We start from the raw sequence: 18,074 nt of genomic DNA, 5'->3' as shown, positions 1-18,074 counted from the left end.
AAAATATTGAGAGTGATAGCTGAAATGGCGTGTTATATTTCCTCATACTACATATAGTTATATGTAGGGCTGCCCCTTGAAAGTCAGGGATTTGAATTGTTAGAGACCCTGCATTTGACTGAGATTGCTTCAAGTCGAGCAGTCTTTTTTTCCCCGCTGGTTAGTGTGCTGTGTGCACTTTACTTTTGAAGACGTTTTGGCCCCAGATTTTTCTGCCGAGTTAGCACTTTTGACTTTCATGCGACTTCTTGGTACAGATGTGATGCAGCAGCACAGAGGAAGATCACTTTTCTACCACAAGTCTTCACCATAACATTATTGTCTCTCCTGTTTCCATGTGGTGAATTTACAGCTCACAGATACTTAATACGACATAGTCTCTGGCTTTCGTTTGATATTCGATGTCAGCAAAAATTGTTGTTGGAATTTTGCAATCTGACATTAGCTTAGTTAGCTTGTTAACTATACAACATGAATGCAGCTGTCACACTGAATGGGCTGAAACGGCTACATCTGATTGTAATTCTGAGTCCGGTACAGGCCTAGTTATATCACCCACCCCTACTGTTCACCAGGGCGGCAAATTAGAATAAAATGCTCATTTTCATTATTGATTTATCTGCTGATTATTTTCTCAAATAATCATTTAGTCTAAGGTCTATTAAAAATTAATGGAACCCCCCCCCCCCAAATCAGAATTCTCTACAGCCCAAAATGGCATGTTCTGATTTGTCTGATCTTAACTTTGTCAAGTCCAAAGCCCAAAGATATTTAATTTACTAAATACATGACAAAAAAAAGCACCAAATCCTCACATTTGGAATGCTAGAACCATGACTGTTTGACATGTCGGCATGAAAAATGACAATTAATAGATTATTGAAATAGTGTCCATTCATTTTCTTTCAATCGACCAACTGATTAATCGACAGATGGTTGCCGCTCTACCATGGCTTGTCCGCAGTGGACAGGCAGAGATGGTATGATATGATGGTGGAGGGCTAATGGACAGAAGGCCCGCTATAGCTAGTGAGGTTAAAGTACAGTTCAAGTAAAGCAACAGAGAAAGTGTAGAGCAAATTCAATTCACATATTTAAGTTTGTTCTTTGTTGTACTACATGTTGTGTTCTTGAGAGATTGGAAGGTAACAATAAATAAGTCTTAATAGATTCTAACTTTATGTGGTGAAGATTTCAGAATCCCGATTTTAATACCAATACAAAGGCATTGTAGCATTTCCTAAAGAAGATATTTATCACTCTTTATTGATGTCCATATAGAGAGATATGTTTGTTCCATGGTGAAGCCAGTCCCAAACTTGACCGGCTGGATTCTTTTTTGGAAGCACTAATCAACAATCACTGTCAAGACGGGAATGTGGACCGTGCAGTAGCAGTTGGTCAGCTAGGCTGGGGCTATGGTGTGTCATGCAGCAACTGCAGTTTGGTTTTTTTTTATAACTGCTTTTGGCCTGCGATTGTCATCATCAGTATTCTTTGAAAGTATTGTTCATGCTCTAAAATACCATATAGAATTTGTTTGTTTGCCTTGTAAATAAAATGGTAATTAGGTTGTGGTGTTTCAATGGCACTAATGCATGTAGATGCCAAATACTAGTTAATCTAAGGTTTTCTTGCCCCTCAGAATTTACTTGCCATAAAGTGTGAGCTCTGCTACGCAAGAAAAAAACCCTGCAAATGGCAGATTAATGTGTGATGTCCAGTTTTTCCACACTGTAGCGTGTCCCCAGTCTTGTACTTTCAGCCTGACACACTCAACTGAGTCATTTCCACACATAAACTCTTACAAGTGCACAATGCACAAGTAGAACATCTCTGAAAGGCATTGTGCTGACTCATACAGCCTGTACGCTTTCATCTCTGTGTGTGCATGCACATAATGCAGTCATAGTGCTGACCTGCTGTGGCCTCTTCTTGTTTGTATGACACTTTGTGATGTCTTTGTGACTTTATACAAATACACACACACACACACGAATAGAGCTGAGCGATACATCAAATGTATACGGTATACTTGAATGTCTCTGTGCAGTATGGCAGACGACCATATCGTCGTATTGAGATACCCCATGTGCATTTTAGTAATTTATTAATACATTAAAAGCAGGATGTGTTCACTCTCCCTGTCACACACTCACAGAGACGCCCCAAACTGATCAACCACGCCCACCAATTTAATATCAATCATCGCCCTGAGTTCACGTCTATTCAAAATGGAGGAAGATCCCGGAGTGGGTCTAACACCTGGAGGGGGATTGGTTTCAGGAGGGCAGATGTGGAACAGACTATCATCCTCTGCAAACTATGCCACAAAAAGATTGTTGCTAAATGCAGCAGTACCACGAATCTGTTCCATCACTTAAAACACCGCCTAGTGCAATACACTGCAGTCGAGCCAGCCTCCACTTTGAAAAAGACCGTCAAGCTAGCCCCCACATTTTTTTTATGGTGCGTGTGTATGTAACCGGCGGGTTCTGGTGTTGTCTGCGTTGTGTTGATGTAAAGAGGCCCAGAATGTCAACGTTTCACATATCGACCATGGAGGTCAAAGCGTGTCAGCGAATAACAACTGAATCAAATTTTGTGTACGTTTGACTTTGTTACACATATCACTGCTGTATAATGATTGTGATGATCACATTGGTATGATCATATGTAACAAAGGGTAAAATCAAACACTTTTGTTATTTCAGGGAAAATTGGAAAATATAGAGCTATATATCATAATTTAGCATAGCCTAGATAAATGAAGATATTATTTCTAAGCCATATCGCCCACATGAGCCACAATTTTAGCTTCATATCAAGTAGCTTCTAGGTAGCTCTTGTCAAGACTAGATTTACAGATAGCCATGATGCTATCTTTTCGAGCTCAACAGGTGTGTGTGGGTCCATGTGAGCTTGTGTAAGTTGAACTCCCAACTCCATGCTGATATGTGTTAAGCCTGAGCATTACACCCCCTGTGGGTGTTGTAATCGGTGTCACCTGTTGATGAAGGTTAACCTCGTACGTAATAACACCACACGACTCTTGTGTGTATGTGTGTGTGTGTGTGTGTGTGTGTGTGTGTGTGCCCCAGCCTCCCACTGTAGACGTTACACCATAGACCCAATTCTCTGTTTAGGATTAGCCTCATTATAGTTGAGTCATGGATGGATGTTTTCACAGTGAATATCGGAGAGACCTAAAGAACGCTGAAAGCTATGCAAACATCAGATGTAATATATTTAACTTTTAATGCTGTGTTATTTCAGATAATTTTAGACCTAAATCTTTATGTCTTTCATGTTCAAAGGTAAATTTTTAGTGAAGTTTGAAGAACCATACGGTAAACGGTGGTTTAAACTATTCTTTATTGTCAAAACAAATTAGAAAAATAAATATTAAATCTGGTCAGCAGCATGTCAAAAACCATTTCTACAGACAGTTTAAAACATTTTGTAATTGTATTAGCTGACAGTGTATACAAAATAAATACAATATTTTAACTTTGTTAAGAATTTTCTGTACAGATTTTAAAGGCACAGTATTTGATTTCTGCCGTTTCTTTATCAAAACAATAACATAAAACAGACTTTGATGATGTTGTTAAGTTATGAGAGATTATTCATTGCGGAGCACAGTCTGACCTGACCCAGGCAGAAATCATGTTTACAGACGAGGACATGTATTAAAGTTTTATCCAAGTTGTGTTCAGTCAAGTTTAGTCATGGTATGTCATCTCATTCTAATGAAATTAGTGATGAAACAATTCCTCAAGTAACTAAAATAATTAGATTACTAAAAAGCCTCAAGGTTTCCAGTGTGCTTATATATTCTTTAGATTTCAGCCCATATACATGAACACAGATAGAGCATGTGTGTGTGTCCAGTATGTGCCAAAATTACAACGTTGCCGTGGAAATGGCGGAGTAATGTTTTTAGTTATAAGCAAGGCATGCTGTTATGCTAATTTGTGCACATTCTAAATGCATTGTTGACCAGTCAGATTGCTTGGTCGGATCTACTTCTTTTATGATAGTCATTTGCCACCTGCCCACCCTGAAAGTAGTGCAAATAAATGTTAGGCTAAAAGTAGAGACTTTGGTGCCTTTCCTTTATGGCCTGTTGAACCAGAGTCAGTCAGAAATGTGTTGGAGGTTTCCTGTCATGTGTAGTCAAACAGTACAGCGATCATTATTTTATCAAAGGCAACTGTCATATTTCAAAAGACACATTACTTAGCCTGACATTTTCAAGAATTACAGGTGTTATTTGCTCAAGCACATAACTTGTGTACAGTCATGATTTTAAAAAGCCACCACGTGCTTTGCTGTGTAAACAGGTTTCTTAGAACTGAGCGTCACGGCATAGGTCATGCCCTTATCAGACATGTGGTGGTACAGTGATTGATAAGTTGGTGTATTGTTTTCCCCAAAACATCACTATTTTCATCACTTTTTTTATTGTGTTGAGTGCAAACTGGTGACACAAGTTTTTTCACACAGTACATGTTGCTCTGTACTATAGATGTGTTGTATTACTTATAGGGTAGTGTGTTGATACAGCAGTCTACAGCCAGCCAGTGCTTTCTTCTGTCCACCTATATGACTATACAGGAGGACATGAGCTTCTGTATAAGCTCCTAACAAGCTTCCAGTAATCACAGTCTTACCAGTCATCAGTATATGTTAGGGGTTAGGAAAAAATTGGGTATCATGACTTTTTAAAGCGACACTTAAAGTGATTTCTAGAATGCCTGAATCAAAATAATTCCAATGTGGAGGTGGAAAAAAATGTGCGCTTCTATTGTGGTTATCTGTGAGTAATGTGACGGCATACCTGTCTCAAGAAAAACAAAGCCAAAAGGAGAGCAGAAAAGCGGATGGTATGAGGATACAGGCCTTCAGTCTGTAGCAACTTAAATTCAGTCAGTACAGACCCCCTGCCAGATCAGTAAACTTTCTGTTACTGCTGTTACACAGGTTAGATGCAGCCCACTGTGACCCCTGGCGCTTTTTTGTTGTTGTTGTTGTTGTTGTGCTGGCTCTATTGGTAGTTGTTGTGTATCCTCTCCTCGCAGTTCTCCCTGCCTCACTCCTCTTCTCGTGGTGAGCAGTGAAGCGGAGGGACTACGGGGTGTGCTAACTAGCTAATTTTTGTCTCATTGGTGGTCTGATAAACAGAGCGAGGCAGGTGGGGCTGAACATATCAGTGTATCGTGTGCACCTCTATGATGAAATAATTTTGCCCATTAGTGTTGTCACAATACCAAGACTTTGACATTGATACCAATACTCAGTGCCAAAACAATACGTGAAACTGAAGCGACACTGATTCGACACTTGTTAGCTAATAGATCAGAAACATAATGTCCACAACGGTTGATCACATAGTGTTGCAAAACCAGCTGGCTAGCCACCTAGCTTATTTACGTAATTATATTGTAATTGTGTTTTTATACTCCTCAAAGGAGTCTGTGGAGGTGCTAAGCGAAGTTCGAAGTATTTCGTCCTTTGCAAGACATACATCGCACCTTTTGCATACAGGCTTTGTCATGTCAGTGGGTTTGTCATCAGCATCGGCTCTGTAACGCTGGACAAAGGAGTCCCACAGTAACTCTGGCAGCCTGCTTTGTTAACCAGCTCAGGGCATGGAGGTATTATGTCTGAAGATTACATGCTGTTGTTGTTGTCAGTATCAGACATGGTGAGGCATTGTCTCTCTCCTTCAGTTGGAGCTAAGGCACACGATGTATCAGCGGGTAATTAATGCACAACCGCATGTTCCCTGACCTTCTAATCTACAAGCACCTGAGTTGACTGTCTCTCTGGTACCGCCACCTAGTGGAGATTCAGACAGCACTGAACATTGGTAAATTCTTAAACCAATCGTTTTTCACAAAAGAAGTATCAAACAAACAGATAACTCCAGTAGCTCTTATCTATCTGTCTCTACGTTTGAGTGAAAGAAAATGACCCCTGTTTTCTTCAGCTGTAGTGACACCGCCAGCACATATGAACACTTGAAGGGAAGCACATGTTTTTTGTTGTTCACCTTTTGATTTCCCATTACATTCCTGAATGTTTTAAGACTGATATGTTATATTAAACTCTTATTTTAAACCCTTGTTTTGTTGCTGCTGTTGGTTGTGTGTTGTGAAGCGAGACTCAGTTTGTGAGTTGTACAGTAAATGGTTCAGACTCCTCCGCTGGGCACCAGCTGCTCTGGGATGGTGCTGTGTTGAGGTCACTGTCTTGTGATCGGAGGGGCTATGTGACACTTCATCTCATTGCAGCCGGCCTCTTAGGAGTGTGTATTTATGTGTGTGTGTGTGTGTGTGTGTGTGTGCGCACACCCAGATCTTTTGATGGAAAATTCCAGAGTCATTGAAAGCTAATGCAAAGCAGTCTAAACACTGCAAGGCTACTAAAGCTAAGTTTACACTATACGTCCATCAGAGTCCTCAAATCTCTGAACTGTTCGCACGACACAACTTGCTGTCTCGTTATCGGGAGTCTTGGAGTCATCATGGTTTTCACACTACATGACTGACCGGCAACAGGAGGTCACTCACTTCACGATCTTAAACCAGGAGGAGGAATCCTTGATGAGTACGTCTGTGCTCCAAACTACACTTTGTCAGGAAAACACGACACGGGAAATGACATAAAACCGTGTGTTAGACCAGATTTTTTGTTGTCACAGACACACATGTTCACAAAATAGCCTGTTTCCACACATCTCACTAATTGTAGCCTGTTTCCTCAAGGTGCACCGGCAACTTCAGTCTGTGCTGCAGATGCAACACATACATTTAAGTTCCTACTGTAACAGGCGACCCCTTACAGAGGTTTCCTCTCAGTCTGTGCCTTTCACTCTTGTTGGTCGTAGCTCACCATCAGGTCCAGGTATTTAACCAGCTAGACATCTAGCTTGTGTCTTTGACCAGTTCATATACAGCACTCACACGCCAATTTGTGAGTGCTGAGGTAACGCCGATTTGCCTGTAATCAGGGGCTTTGTTGAGTAGCTCCATAAACTGTTGGTGAGTGGAAAAGTCGTGTAGTGTGAACTAGCTTAGAAGTGCAAGCTTTACTGTACATTGGCTGGAGCTAAAGCTGGGAATCTAACCTTTGTGATGAACAAAGGTCGTATATTTTTTTGCAAAAATACTGCCTACCATTTAGCATCCCCCCTTGTCCAGCTATGTCTATGCCTGTTAGGGATGCAAATGAAGCTGTGTCCTTAATTGATTGTCCGCCATGTTAATCTGTGGTCGGAGAAACACAGCAGCTGACTGACCAATATATAAAACATAACATGTTTGCAACTCCACAGTGATGGCTAACTGTCCCAATGTGCCATTTGTCTATCTTGTCATCTAGCCATTGAACAATCTCCCTGCCACAAGGTTTTATTTTTGTATTCAGACACACACCAAGCCTCTGTCTGTACGATTGTAATCATGGCCCAATTTTCCCCATTTTCAGGATTCATTGTCCTCAAATTGAGCATGATGTGTACGTGTAGATGTTGGCATACGCTGTGAGTGTAGAGGTGAATGTGTGATCCAGCTGTCCTGTTGTTACCCTCTAGAAGATGCAGAGGGGAGCAATTACATCAACAAAGCTGGATGACTGCCAATGCCAAGAATAGATTCCCAGAGCTTAAAATATCACAACGACGCACATTCCTACCAGGCACATACGTATATACATAAATGGCAAGGGGTGTTTGAATAAAACTTATTTTATCTCTGTTTCTTGCGGATGTTCAGTGTCTTGATATTTGACTTGTATTTGGCATAAACATCAGTGTAACTTCATTGGTTGGGTTGTAAGCTTCCTAAGGCTGGGTGACACTCCACTATTTTAATTAAAAATAAACCCACAGGATGTAACGCCATTTTTTAAAATTAGGAACTCATCCACAAAAACTGCATAATTGAACGATCAAATTAATTTCGGTAAACTGACATCAGTCTTTATAAATTAATACGTGAGGACGACTACAGTACACGTTTTCAGCAGTTGTACATTGCCATTCAAGGGAAACTACACACAGAAGCACACTGATCTGGATTAATGCCACTGTTAGATGTGGTTCTGTGCTCTCCCAGGAGCCTTCTCTTCGCTCTCCCTTACTTCCCCTTCCTGTCTGCAACAGGAAGTCACCCTTGTTGGGTTTCAGATGGCCTTCTTCATGTCTGTTATCAGGAAAGGGAGAGCTCAGGATGGCACTTACCGGAATTTAACGGATGAGGTGCTGTTTGTGTGTGTGGTAACACAGGACGCATGCTTTTCATTTTTTCACATGCGCTCAGACTGTACCCTCTCATCTATTTTTGGACAAAGATGTGTTTTGGGGCAGCCCCATTAGCTTCGCTTGATTAAGTCATTAAAGTCGTCTACCCGTTCATAAGTGGCAGCGCAAAGCTCCTGTCACACACCATCACCGTCCACACTGCCGGAGCCATTGTCAGGGGCTCAGCCGTTACGCAAGAGTCTTGCTCGCGGTCGAAGGTCACGGCTCAGGTCACGTTACCCAAACAAGCTGGAATCCGGAGAAAGCACTGTTTGACAACACACAGTTTGGCCTTTCATCGCCTTAAGAAGTGCCAGCATCTCCTCGCAGTATCTTGTGTTTTTATCTCAGTGGCAGATAATTATTTGTGTTTATTACCTGTTTTGCATGCTTGTTAACGGATTAGAGGTGTCAGGTCATGTTAAATTGAGTCTGTCTGACTCACAGCCTCCCTTCAGCTGTTTTGCTGGTTTCTTGGCACTTTGTTCTTCTATGATTATTATGTCATCATAGCAGTATTGAAAGGGCACTGGGACTGTGCCCTGGATTTGCTGCCTGTAATTTAAGCGTCAGCTAAATACTATTAATGTGGATGTATTACAGGGCTGTCAGCATTTACTCAAAATGAATCTCAATTATTCATTCCAAAAAAATCCCCCCCAAAACACATGAACTATCAACGATCTGTTTTGTTTATTATTATTATTATAATAATAATAATAAACTTCATTTACATAGCATCTTTCATACAAGAAATGCAGCACAAAGTGCTTTACAATAAGGGCAGTGCTTCACATGAAAACAGACAAGGCAGTTCAATATAAAAGGACATTTAAAACACATAGATAAACTGATTCATAAAATCATAAAGTTGTAAAACTTTAAATCATAAAATCAAATTAGATTTTAAAAGAGTTGCAGCAGCGTGAAGCGTGAATAGAAAGTAAAAGTGTAAATGGAAAGAGTTTCAGACCTGTATGAGGAAGTCAGAGCAAGTTAAAGGCGAGAGTGAACAGACACGTTTTTAGCTTTCTTTTTAAAAATATTTAGCGAGATAGCTTCCCTGATACCTGTAGGTAGTGTGTTCCATAGCTTTGGGGCATCATTGACAAAGGCTGCATCCCTGATCTTCATTATGCCAATTGGAGGGCAAAGCAATATGACAAAAGGCATAACTACCTGTATAGGTATATTTATTTCAACATAAATATGTCTTTGAAAAGATCTACATACCTGCAGATTACAATATAAACAAATAAAATAATGTCTTATACAGTCAGGTCCATAATTATTTGGACAATGATACAGTTGTGGTCATTTTGGCTCTGTACACCACCACAATGGGTTTTAAATGAAACAATGAATACCTGCTTAAAGTGCAGACTCACAGCTTTAATTTAAGGCTTTTTTCAAAAATGTAGTATGAACCGTGTAGGAATTACAACCATTTCTTCACACAGTCCCCCGACTTTAAGGGCTCATAAGTATTTGGACAAACTAACATAATCATCAATTAAACAGTCAGATTTAATACTTGGTTGCAAGTCCTTTACAGTCAATGACTGCCTGAAGTGTTGGACACATAGACATCATCAGATGCTGGGTTTCTTCCCTGGTGATGCTCTGCCAGCCCTTTACTGCAGCCGTCTGCACTTCCTGCTTGTGTTTTGGGTGTTTTGCCCTCAGTTTTGGCTTCAGCAAGAGAAACGTATGCTCAGTTGGATTCAGGTCAGATGATATGACTTGGCCATTGCAGAACATTCCACTTCTTTGCCTTAAAAATGTCTTTGGTTGCTTTTGCAATATGCTTCAGGTCAATGTCCATCTGCACTGTGAAGCATCGTCCAATGAGTTTTGAAGCATTTGGTTGAATCTGAGCAGGTAATGGTGCCCCAAACACTTCATCTTTCATCCTGCTGCTCTTGTAAGCAAGACAAGACTTCACTAGAATAAATACAGAGGGTTTATCACAAGATGCAAACCATTGGTTAGCCTTAAAAATGGAAGGCCAGATTAGAGTTTGTCAAAAATCATCTAAAAAGCCTGTACAGTTGTGGAACAGTATACTATGGCCAGATAAAACAAAGATCAACTACCAGAATGATGGGAAGACAAGAGAAGGAAGAAGGGAAGGAACTGCTCATGATCCAAAGCACACCACCTCATCAGTGAAGCATGGTGGAGGTACTGTTATGTCATGGCCATGTATGGCTGCCAGTGGAACTGGTTCTCTTGTATTTATTGATGATGTGACTGCTGACAAGAGCAGCAGGATGAAAGCTGAAGTGTTTGGGGCACCATTATCTGCTCAGATTCAACCAAATGCTTCAAAACTCATTGGACGATGCTTCACAGTGCAGTTGGACATTGACCTGAAGCATACTGCAAAAGCAACCAAAGACATTTTTAAGGCAAAGAAGTGGAATGTTCTGCAATGGCCAAGTCATATCATCTGACCTGAATCCAATTGAGCATGCGTTTCTCTTGCTGAAGCCAAAACTGAGGGCAAAACACCCAAAACACAAGCAGGAAGTGCAGACGGCTGCAGTAAAGGGCTGGCAGAGCATCACCAGGGAAGAAACCCAGCATCTGATGATGCCTGTGTGTCCAACACTTCAGGCAGTCATTGACTGTAAAGGATTTGCAACCAAGTATTAAAACTGACTGTTTAATTGATGATTATGTTAGTTTGTCCAAATACTTATGAGCCCTTAAAGTCGGGGGACTGTGTGAAGAAATGGTTGTAATTCCTACACGGTTCATACTACATTTTTGAAAAAAGCCTTAAATGAAAGCTGAGAGTCTGCACTTTAAGCAGGTATTCATTGTTTCATTTAAAACCCATTGTGGTGGTGTACAGAGCCAAAATGACGACAACTGTATCATTGTCCAAATAATTATGGACCTGACTGTATACTTAACTCAAAGACCATAGACCTCTTTCTCCTTCTTTTTCTTCCCTCTGTGGTTGGTGTTAAAGTGAGACCCGAAAATGTGATGTCTCGAAGTGAGATCAGATGAACAGTTAATAATTGATATGTTATTCTATTCTAATTTTCATTTCCTAATGTCTGTTTTCCATTATATAGTGGACTTTATAATATTCATTGACATCCCTATTGTATCCTCTGTATTTTGAACACTCAAGAGCTGGTAAACAAATATCATGTCTTATAACATGTTTTTTTCTTGTCTTGTTCCCTCGCTCTTTCACTCTCCCCTCCGTCTCCGTCACTTTCTGTCTTCCACGCTTCCTCCCTCCCTCTCTGCATCCTCCTTTATCTTGCCCTCTCTCATCATTCATCCTGATCCCTCCCTCCATCTCTTTCTTGTCTCTCCGTCTCCAGGTGGCTATAAAAATAGTGGATAAGACCCAGCTGGACGACGAGAACCTGAAAAAGATCTTCAGAGAGGTGCAAATCATGAAGTTGCTGAAGCACCCCCACATCATCCGCCTCTACCAGGTACACATTCACACTCACCCACAGAGCCGATAACGCACGCCGCTCACATCTTACACCCGAGACCCGTGGCCCAGTAGGAAAAGGGACGGATACAATGTGTGTTGGTTTAGTGGGATCTGATGTTACCTGCCATATTTATGGGGTTAACCGTAACAAGATGTTTACAGTTTCACCCACTGGTTGGTATTTAATTGGAAAATGTACCTGTTATACATGTGGGGGGCCACCCAGTAAAACCACAGTCTTCTGCCTGAGAACTTAGCTCTGGTGAGACTCTGCGGTAGAAGAGAGTCAGCCAGACTTTTCCAGCTCTATGGGGATTGTAACACCAAACCAACCTGTCACAAACCAACTTTTACATCATGTCTCAAACAGCCCCCGGCAGTTTAAACATAATCTGATCCTAATGTCGAAGCCCTCACACACACAGTACATACGTTGAACGCTACACTGAGTAAATGGCAGTTTTTGTTCTATTTAAATCTTCCTGTGTGAATGCCAAACGCTGCTTAGTCATTCTGTTGTGTAACGGGTGAACCGCCCATCACTAGATGTTGGCCCAGAGTTGTCAGAGGGTCTGTAGGTCCTGGTTGTTATCATCTGTTTATGTCCTCAGGTGATGGAGACAGAGAGGATGATCTATCTGGTAACAGAGTACGCTAGCGGTGGAGAGATATTCGGTAAGGAAGTTCCCCTCTGTTGCCTTGATGTGGATTGTCTTCATCGTTGCCTCTCCTTCTGCTTCACAGATTGTGTTTTTACCAGTCTCAGAATACAGACTGTAGAGCTGTCTTTGAAATTTCAAACAAGACTCTTATTATAACAGCACATGACTGCTTTATGGTATCGTCTGTACGTCTGTCCAATACGTCTGTCCTGTCTGTCTTCTATGTCTGTATTCTTTTTTTTGTCACGTTATTTCCCTAATAACAAAACAAAAAATTGCATAAATAAATACAGAAATTAAATATCTGTTAGTTTTGCCAAATACATTCTTGATCTAATTAACATTTTGGTTGTAAGAAGGTTTAATTTTTTTATTTTTTTTTTAACCATCATGATTGGTTTGTTTGCTCTGCATGTTCATTTCTTCTTGAATTGCCTTTAAAAAAATTTTTTTTAAAAAATTAACGGCTTGATTTCATCTTCCTTTTTTCTATTGTGCTACTTATTTGTAGATAATGTGTCTCTGACACTCTGAGTCATGCCTCGTCTCCTATGTCCCATTTCTCTGCTTTCTAAAGGATGAAAATATCCCTCCTTGATGATTTAATGTTGTGATTTATTAGGCTAAATCAGAACAGCCTCAGTCTTCACTTTCTGTATTTCTAAAGATACAACTTAGGATCATAAATCTTTAAACTTAACATTGTGTGTGTGTGTGTGTGTGTGTGCAGACCACCTGGTGGCTCATGGGCGTATGGCGGAAAAGGACGCCAGGAAGAAGTTCAAACAGATCGTGGCAGCGGTCCATTTCTGTCACTGCCGCAACATTGTCCACAGAGACCTGAAGGCTGAGAATCTGCTGCTGGACCACAACCTCAATATCAAAATCGCAGGTGTGTGTTAGTGTGTGTGTTTGCACTTAAGAATGTTTGGGTGGGAAACTTAATTTAGTGGTTTTGGGCTGTCTTGGCGAGTGGGTGTAGGCAAGTGTCAACACGTACTTTTGGAGCGTTTTCCAGGGTTGGTTGATTTTACTTTGTCAAGTAAAGTGATAAGATTGAGTGAACCTCTCCTCTCCTCCCTGTCAGATTTTGGCTTCAGTAACCTGTTTTCTCGAGGACAGCTGTTGAAGACATGGTGCGGCAGCCCTCCCTATGCCGCACCAGAACTCTTTGAGGGCAAGGAGTATGACGGACCTAAAGTAGATATATGGGTGAGTAGACTGTTAGGTATGCATAAAGCGCCGTTGGGCTGCAGTAGAGGGTGTAGCTACATGGCTTGAAGACAAAAAAAGGATCCTGAATGAATGAGGCCCTGAAAGATATTTTTCCTAAAATAAAATATCCACCTTCTTCAGTATCCTGTAGCGCTCTAGATTTATTAATGTTTAAAAGAATTGTTTGTTAAAGTTCCTGTTTAAAAATTATGCACTCATGGTTTGTTTCCCGCTGCCTTTTCTCTCTACAGAGCTTAGGTGTGGTGTTATATGTATTGGTGTGCGGCGCCTTGCCTTTCGACGGCAGCACTCTACAAAATTTGCGGGCGCGTGTCCTCAGCGGCAAGTTCCGCATCCCCTTCTTCATGTCCACAGGTAGGACTCTAGTCAACTCTTACTCTTTCCCTTGTCCCTTTACTTCCTCCTCCAGACCATGCCTTCATCAGCGAAAGATGTCATTAGCTCGAGGGCCAAGCGAATTACAAAGTGATACTTCACCAAAGTCAATTTTTGTAGTGTCAAGCACCACTGTTACCTTGACAGGTTGCCATTAAGGGCGCCCGGTGGACTTTTCTTGTCAACAAACAAAAGTTATGTTCTTAGTGTGTCTCTTCAAACACACTGTATGTATCCTTGAGGTCCAGTGGATGTGTTGTGTGCATTTCCTCTCCCATAGAACATTTTCTTGCAATGCACTGTTCAGTATTTATATCCACATGCTAGCAGTCTTCGTCACTGCCTTTTCAAGTGCATCATTATGTTAGCTGGGGCATTTCAGCCACAGATTGTTGATCAGAGGAATAGTGTAACACAGATGGCAGGATGTGAATTGTCCCACTCGTGTGTGTTTGCACACCAAGCTGCAACCACCAGAGCTGAAAAATGGAGCCAAAGCGGAAGTGTCATTAAACGGCAGTTCCTCTAATGGCCACTTGAGGTTGGGTACGGAACTGAGTCAATCCCCTGAGACTTTACAGCAGAAATAAACATGTTTACAGCCTGGTACAAAAAGGTATTTGTCTCTACAACTAATTACAACTTACATGACGACTGTACAGGGGTTGAATTTTTACATAACTCACCCTTTTACATATTATAAAGGCCTGAAATTATACCTAATTAAGGGCAAGGATGCTTTGAGTGACAGGCTTACCACAGCCTGTAAGTCAAATTCTCAGCTCACTCCCCCATAGCTCCACCCTTTCGTCCAAATATAGTCACTTCTAACTCCAAAAAACAAGATGGAGGGCCAATATGCCAAACTCAAGGGCCGAATCCAAATGTCCATCCTCTGGACTTGCAGACTGTACGTACTATGACGAGTTCACCGTTATCACGTAAAATCTGCATAGACAGCCCTCGAATGTTTTTACTTTACTCGAATGAGCTTGAATTTCCCCCTGCAGCCAATATTTCTACATATTTCTGTATCATGATGTTGTTAAATATTATTTCTGCCCTACCGATTCAAATATAGTTTCAATAAGCTACAGCAACTGTTTTACATACATGTCAGTTTTGTTTTTAGTCCACTTAAGGCCCTTTGTGGACTTGTTGAATTACGGATTTGGACAGCCTTAAGCACTCCCAGACTTCCTGTGAACGCGCCCTCATAGTCAGCGACTCTACATGTGATGTCAGGACATTTGGTTTCAGCCAAGGCTTCAAAACAGGAGTCCACAAACCAATGGGTGACATCACAGTCCATTGTTTTTTAGTCTATGGTGCACACAAACAAAACAAGGATCCCCTCACAGAAACATTGCTCCATAGCACTCCTAGTGGTCAAAGCTCCACAGGGCACCCTCAGTAGTGGCTTTTGTCAGCATGAATTTATGTTGATACATTTGATTGAAATTGTGTTTTTCTTTGTCATGTGAGATACTCATTTCTGACATTAAGACAACTAGGAGACACAATTGAAGCTTCTGGAGTTCCTTAACATAAAAAAGTATTGTAAAACATAAAACAAGTAATAATGCTCTCAATGAATAATACAAATTATTTGAGCTAGTAAATGCTTGCTGGCATTTTTACTGTACCGCTGCATGTTTTCCCAACAGTCACATTGCTTTGATTTATAATGTTGTGAGTGGTGTCATCTCTTGTGTGTTTGTGTGTGTGTTATTGCAGACTGTGAGTACTTGATCAGACACATGTTAGTGCTGGAGCCCAGCAGAAGGTTGACCATGGAGCAGATCTGTAAGAACAAGTGGATGAGACTAGGAGATCCAGACCCAGACTTCGACAGGGTGAGACCCCTCTAGAAATGATTATTTACCCAAAGAAATTTACCCAAATAATTTCTGCCCAGTTGTCCACCTTGGTGTGGTTTAATTGTGTTCCTCCCATACTGTCTATTTTATATCTTTTTGCAACTATCAGTAGAATTTGATGACTTCAGTGTCCTCTTTGACAGCCTTAGTGTGTGCCACAATTGCAGAGATGCCAAGTAAGTTTGACATGTGACACTGATCCCCCCTCATCGTATGTCCTCTCCAGTTGATAGCAGAGTGTGAGCAGGTGAAGACGGAGAGAGAGACGGAGCTCATCAACGAGCAGGTGCTGATAGCCATGTGTGAGATGGGCCTGGACCGAGAACGCACCCTTCAGGTTGGACACAAATACGTAGCCAACTTAGACTAATCTAGTCTCAGTGATGCCTTCTGTTAAGTAATCTCAGCAGTCCTAACTTACTTACATTTATCTCGCCTCTTCTTCTCCAGTCCCTACAAACAGATGCATACGATCACTACAGTGCCATCTACAGTTTGCTGGCCGACCGCCTCAAGAAACACAAGACCCTGCGTGTTGCCCCACCCACGCCTCGCTCTATTAGTTATCCCCTTAACGCCGTTCAGGTAATTCTTTGTCCACTGATGTTGGCATTAGGGGTGTAAATCACCAGTTTCATCACGATACGATGTTGTATCGATTTTCCGGACAACAATATGATATTTGCTGATACTACAAAGTCTGCAACGATACGACTTCGATTCAGTGCGATTTAGTGGCCGATGATCAATATGAAATGATATTAACTGCCCATTTAACGCAATCGATTACAGAAGGAGCTGTCATCCCTTTCTTTTTTGATTTTGGCCATTAAAGATATAAACAACATATGAATATTGTAAGTAATTATAGACGCTTGAAGGCAGTTCAGTTGAACTCTAGATTGCTATGTGTATCTGTCTATACAATTACTTGGTTATATATATAGAAATTAAGTCTTTGTGGATATGTCGTCATATCAAGAGCTTCTTTATTGTCATAGAAGGAGCGGCTAAATATTAGAGTTTGAAGAGTGGTTTTGTTGAAAAGTGCCTTAAACTGTTTTCTTTTTCATGATGGTTTCATCACTCTGACTTACAGTAGTCAATGTGTTTGTCTGCTGAGTGGAATTGATTGCTTTAACCCACATCTGCCAATCCCACTGCAGTAATGAGATTGCTAGAAAATTAGTATAATCCTCACACAACCTGTGTGTGTGTGTGTGTGTGTGTGTGTGTGTGTGTGTTACATGCCCGGCAGACGGATCCACAGGGTAATCCTGTTAGCATGACCGTTCCTCATGTCCAGCTCATCAACCCAGAGAACCAGATAGTTGAGGTGAGTCATCGATGCCGTCGACACGGTTGCATCACCCTAGCAATGCCTGGCCAGCAGAAAGGGTCATCATGCTTGATAAGCAAGCTAGGACTAGGCACAACTTTTGTTAATGGAGTTGAAATCTAATTTTAACCACCTCTTACTCGCGGAGTTTAACTGGTAAAAAAAAAAAAAAAAGTTGTCCTTTAACCCAGCAGGCAATTGATGCACCACTCCTTTGTAGTGTGCATCAGTCAACACAACAGCAGCCTGTCTTCATATTTTTAATGATTTGCATCTTGTAATCACTGGTTTACCAGTTTTTTATGGCTGACTACAGTTAACAGCTCACTACTGTTAGTGTTGCCTGGGATCCATCTCACAGACTATAATCAGACACACAATCACGCATACATGCAGCCACATTCAAACAGAACACACACAGCCTCAAAGCTGACTCACAAATGCTGTGAAACACAAGAATGCGTCAGATTACTGCATTGCAGCAGGGATTTTAATAGAAGACTTGAACTCTGAAAAATGTATATTAGTATTGAAATACATTTTTGTTGATACTTTGCTACACATGTACACAAGCATGCAACACACACACACACACACTACCAAAGGGCATTACTAATGACCAGATATGTGTGTGTGTGTATTTATTGTTTAGCCGGATGGCAGCATGGCACTGGACAGTGATGAAGGGGAGGAACCATCTCCAGAGGCCATGGCTCGCTATCTTTCGATGAGGCGGCACACTGTGGGAGTACCAGACCAAAGGTAAAACACAACTCTTCAATCTCATGGGTGCAAGAGCTCAGTC

General features: G+C 41.2%; 1 protein-coding gene across 2 annotated transcripts in view; it reads left to right on the top strand.

Annotated features, from left to right (window-relative positions):
* Positions 1-18,074, top strand: part of sik3 (SIK family kinase 3) — a 42,286-nt gene that overhangs the window by 6,963 nt on the left and 17,249 nt on the right. For both annotated transcript variants that reach the window (XM_033630809.2, XM_033630808.2), the window contains exons 2-11: positions 11,656-11,772; positions 12,389-12,452; positions 13,170-13,331; positions 13,527-13,651; positions 13,906-14,029; positions 15,788-15,906; positions 16,157-16,267; positions 16,381-16,515; positions 17,189-17,266; positions 17,922-18,031. In XM_033630809.2, coding sequence (XP_033486700.1) covers positions 11,656-11,772; positions 12,389-12,452; positions 13,170-13,331; positions 13,527-13,651; positions 13,906-14,029; positions 15,788-15,906; positions 16,157-16,267; positions 16,381-16,515; positions 17,189-17,266; positions 17,922-18,031 — 1,145 coding nt within the window. The remainder of the gene's footprint in view (positions 1-11,655; positions 11,773-12,388; positions 12,453-13,169; positions 13,332-13,526; positions 13,652-13,905; positions 14,030-15,787; positions 15,907-16,156; positions 16,268-16,380; positions 16,516-17,188; positions 17,267-17,921; positions 18,032-18,074) is intronic.

Source organism: Epinephelus lanceolatus, chromosome 4, assembly GCF_041903045.1.
Source record: "Epinephelus lanceolatus isolate andai-2023 chromosome 4, ASM4190304v1, whole genome shotgun sequence".
NCBI classification, from domain to species: Eukaryota; Metazoa; Chordata; class Actinopteri; order Perciformes; family Serranidae; genus Epinephelus; species Epinephelus lanceolatus.
This window is presented reverse-complemented; position numbering and strand designations above follow the sequence as displayed.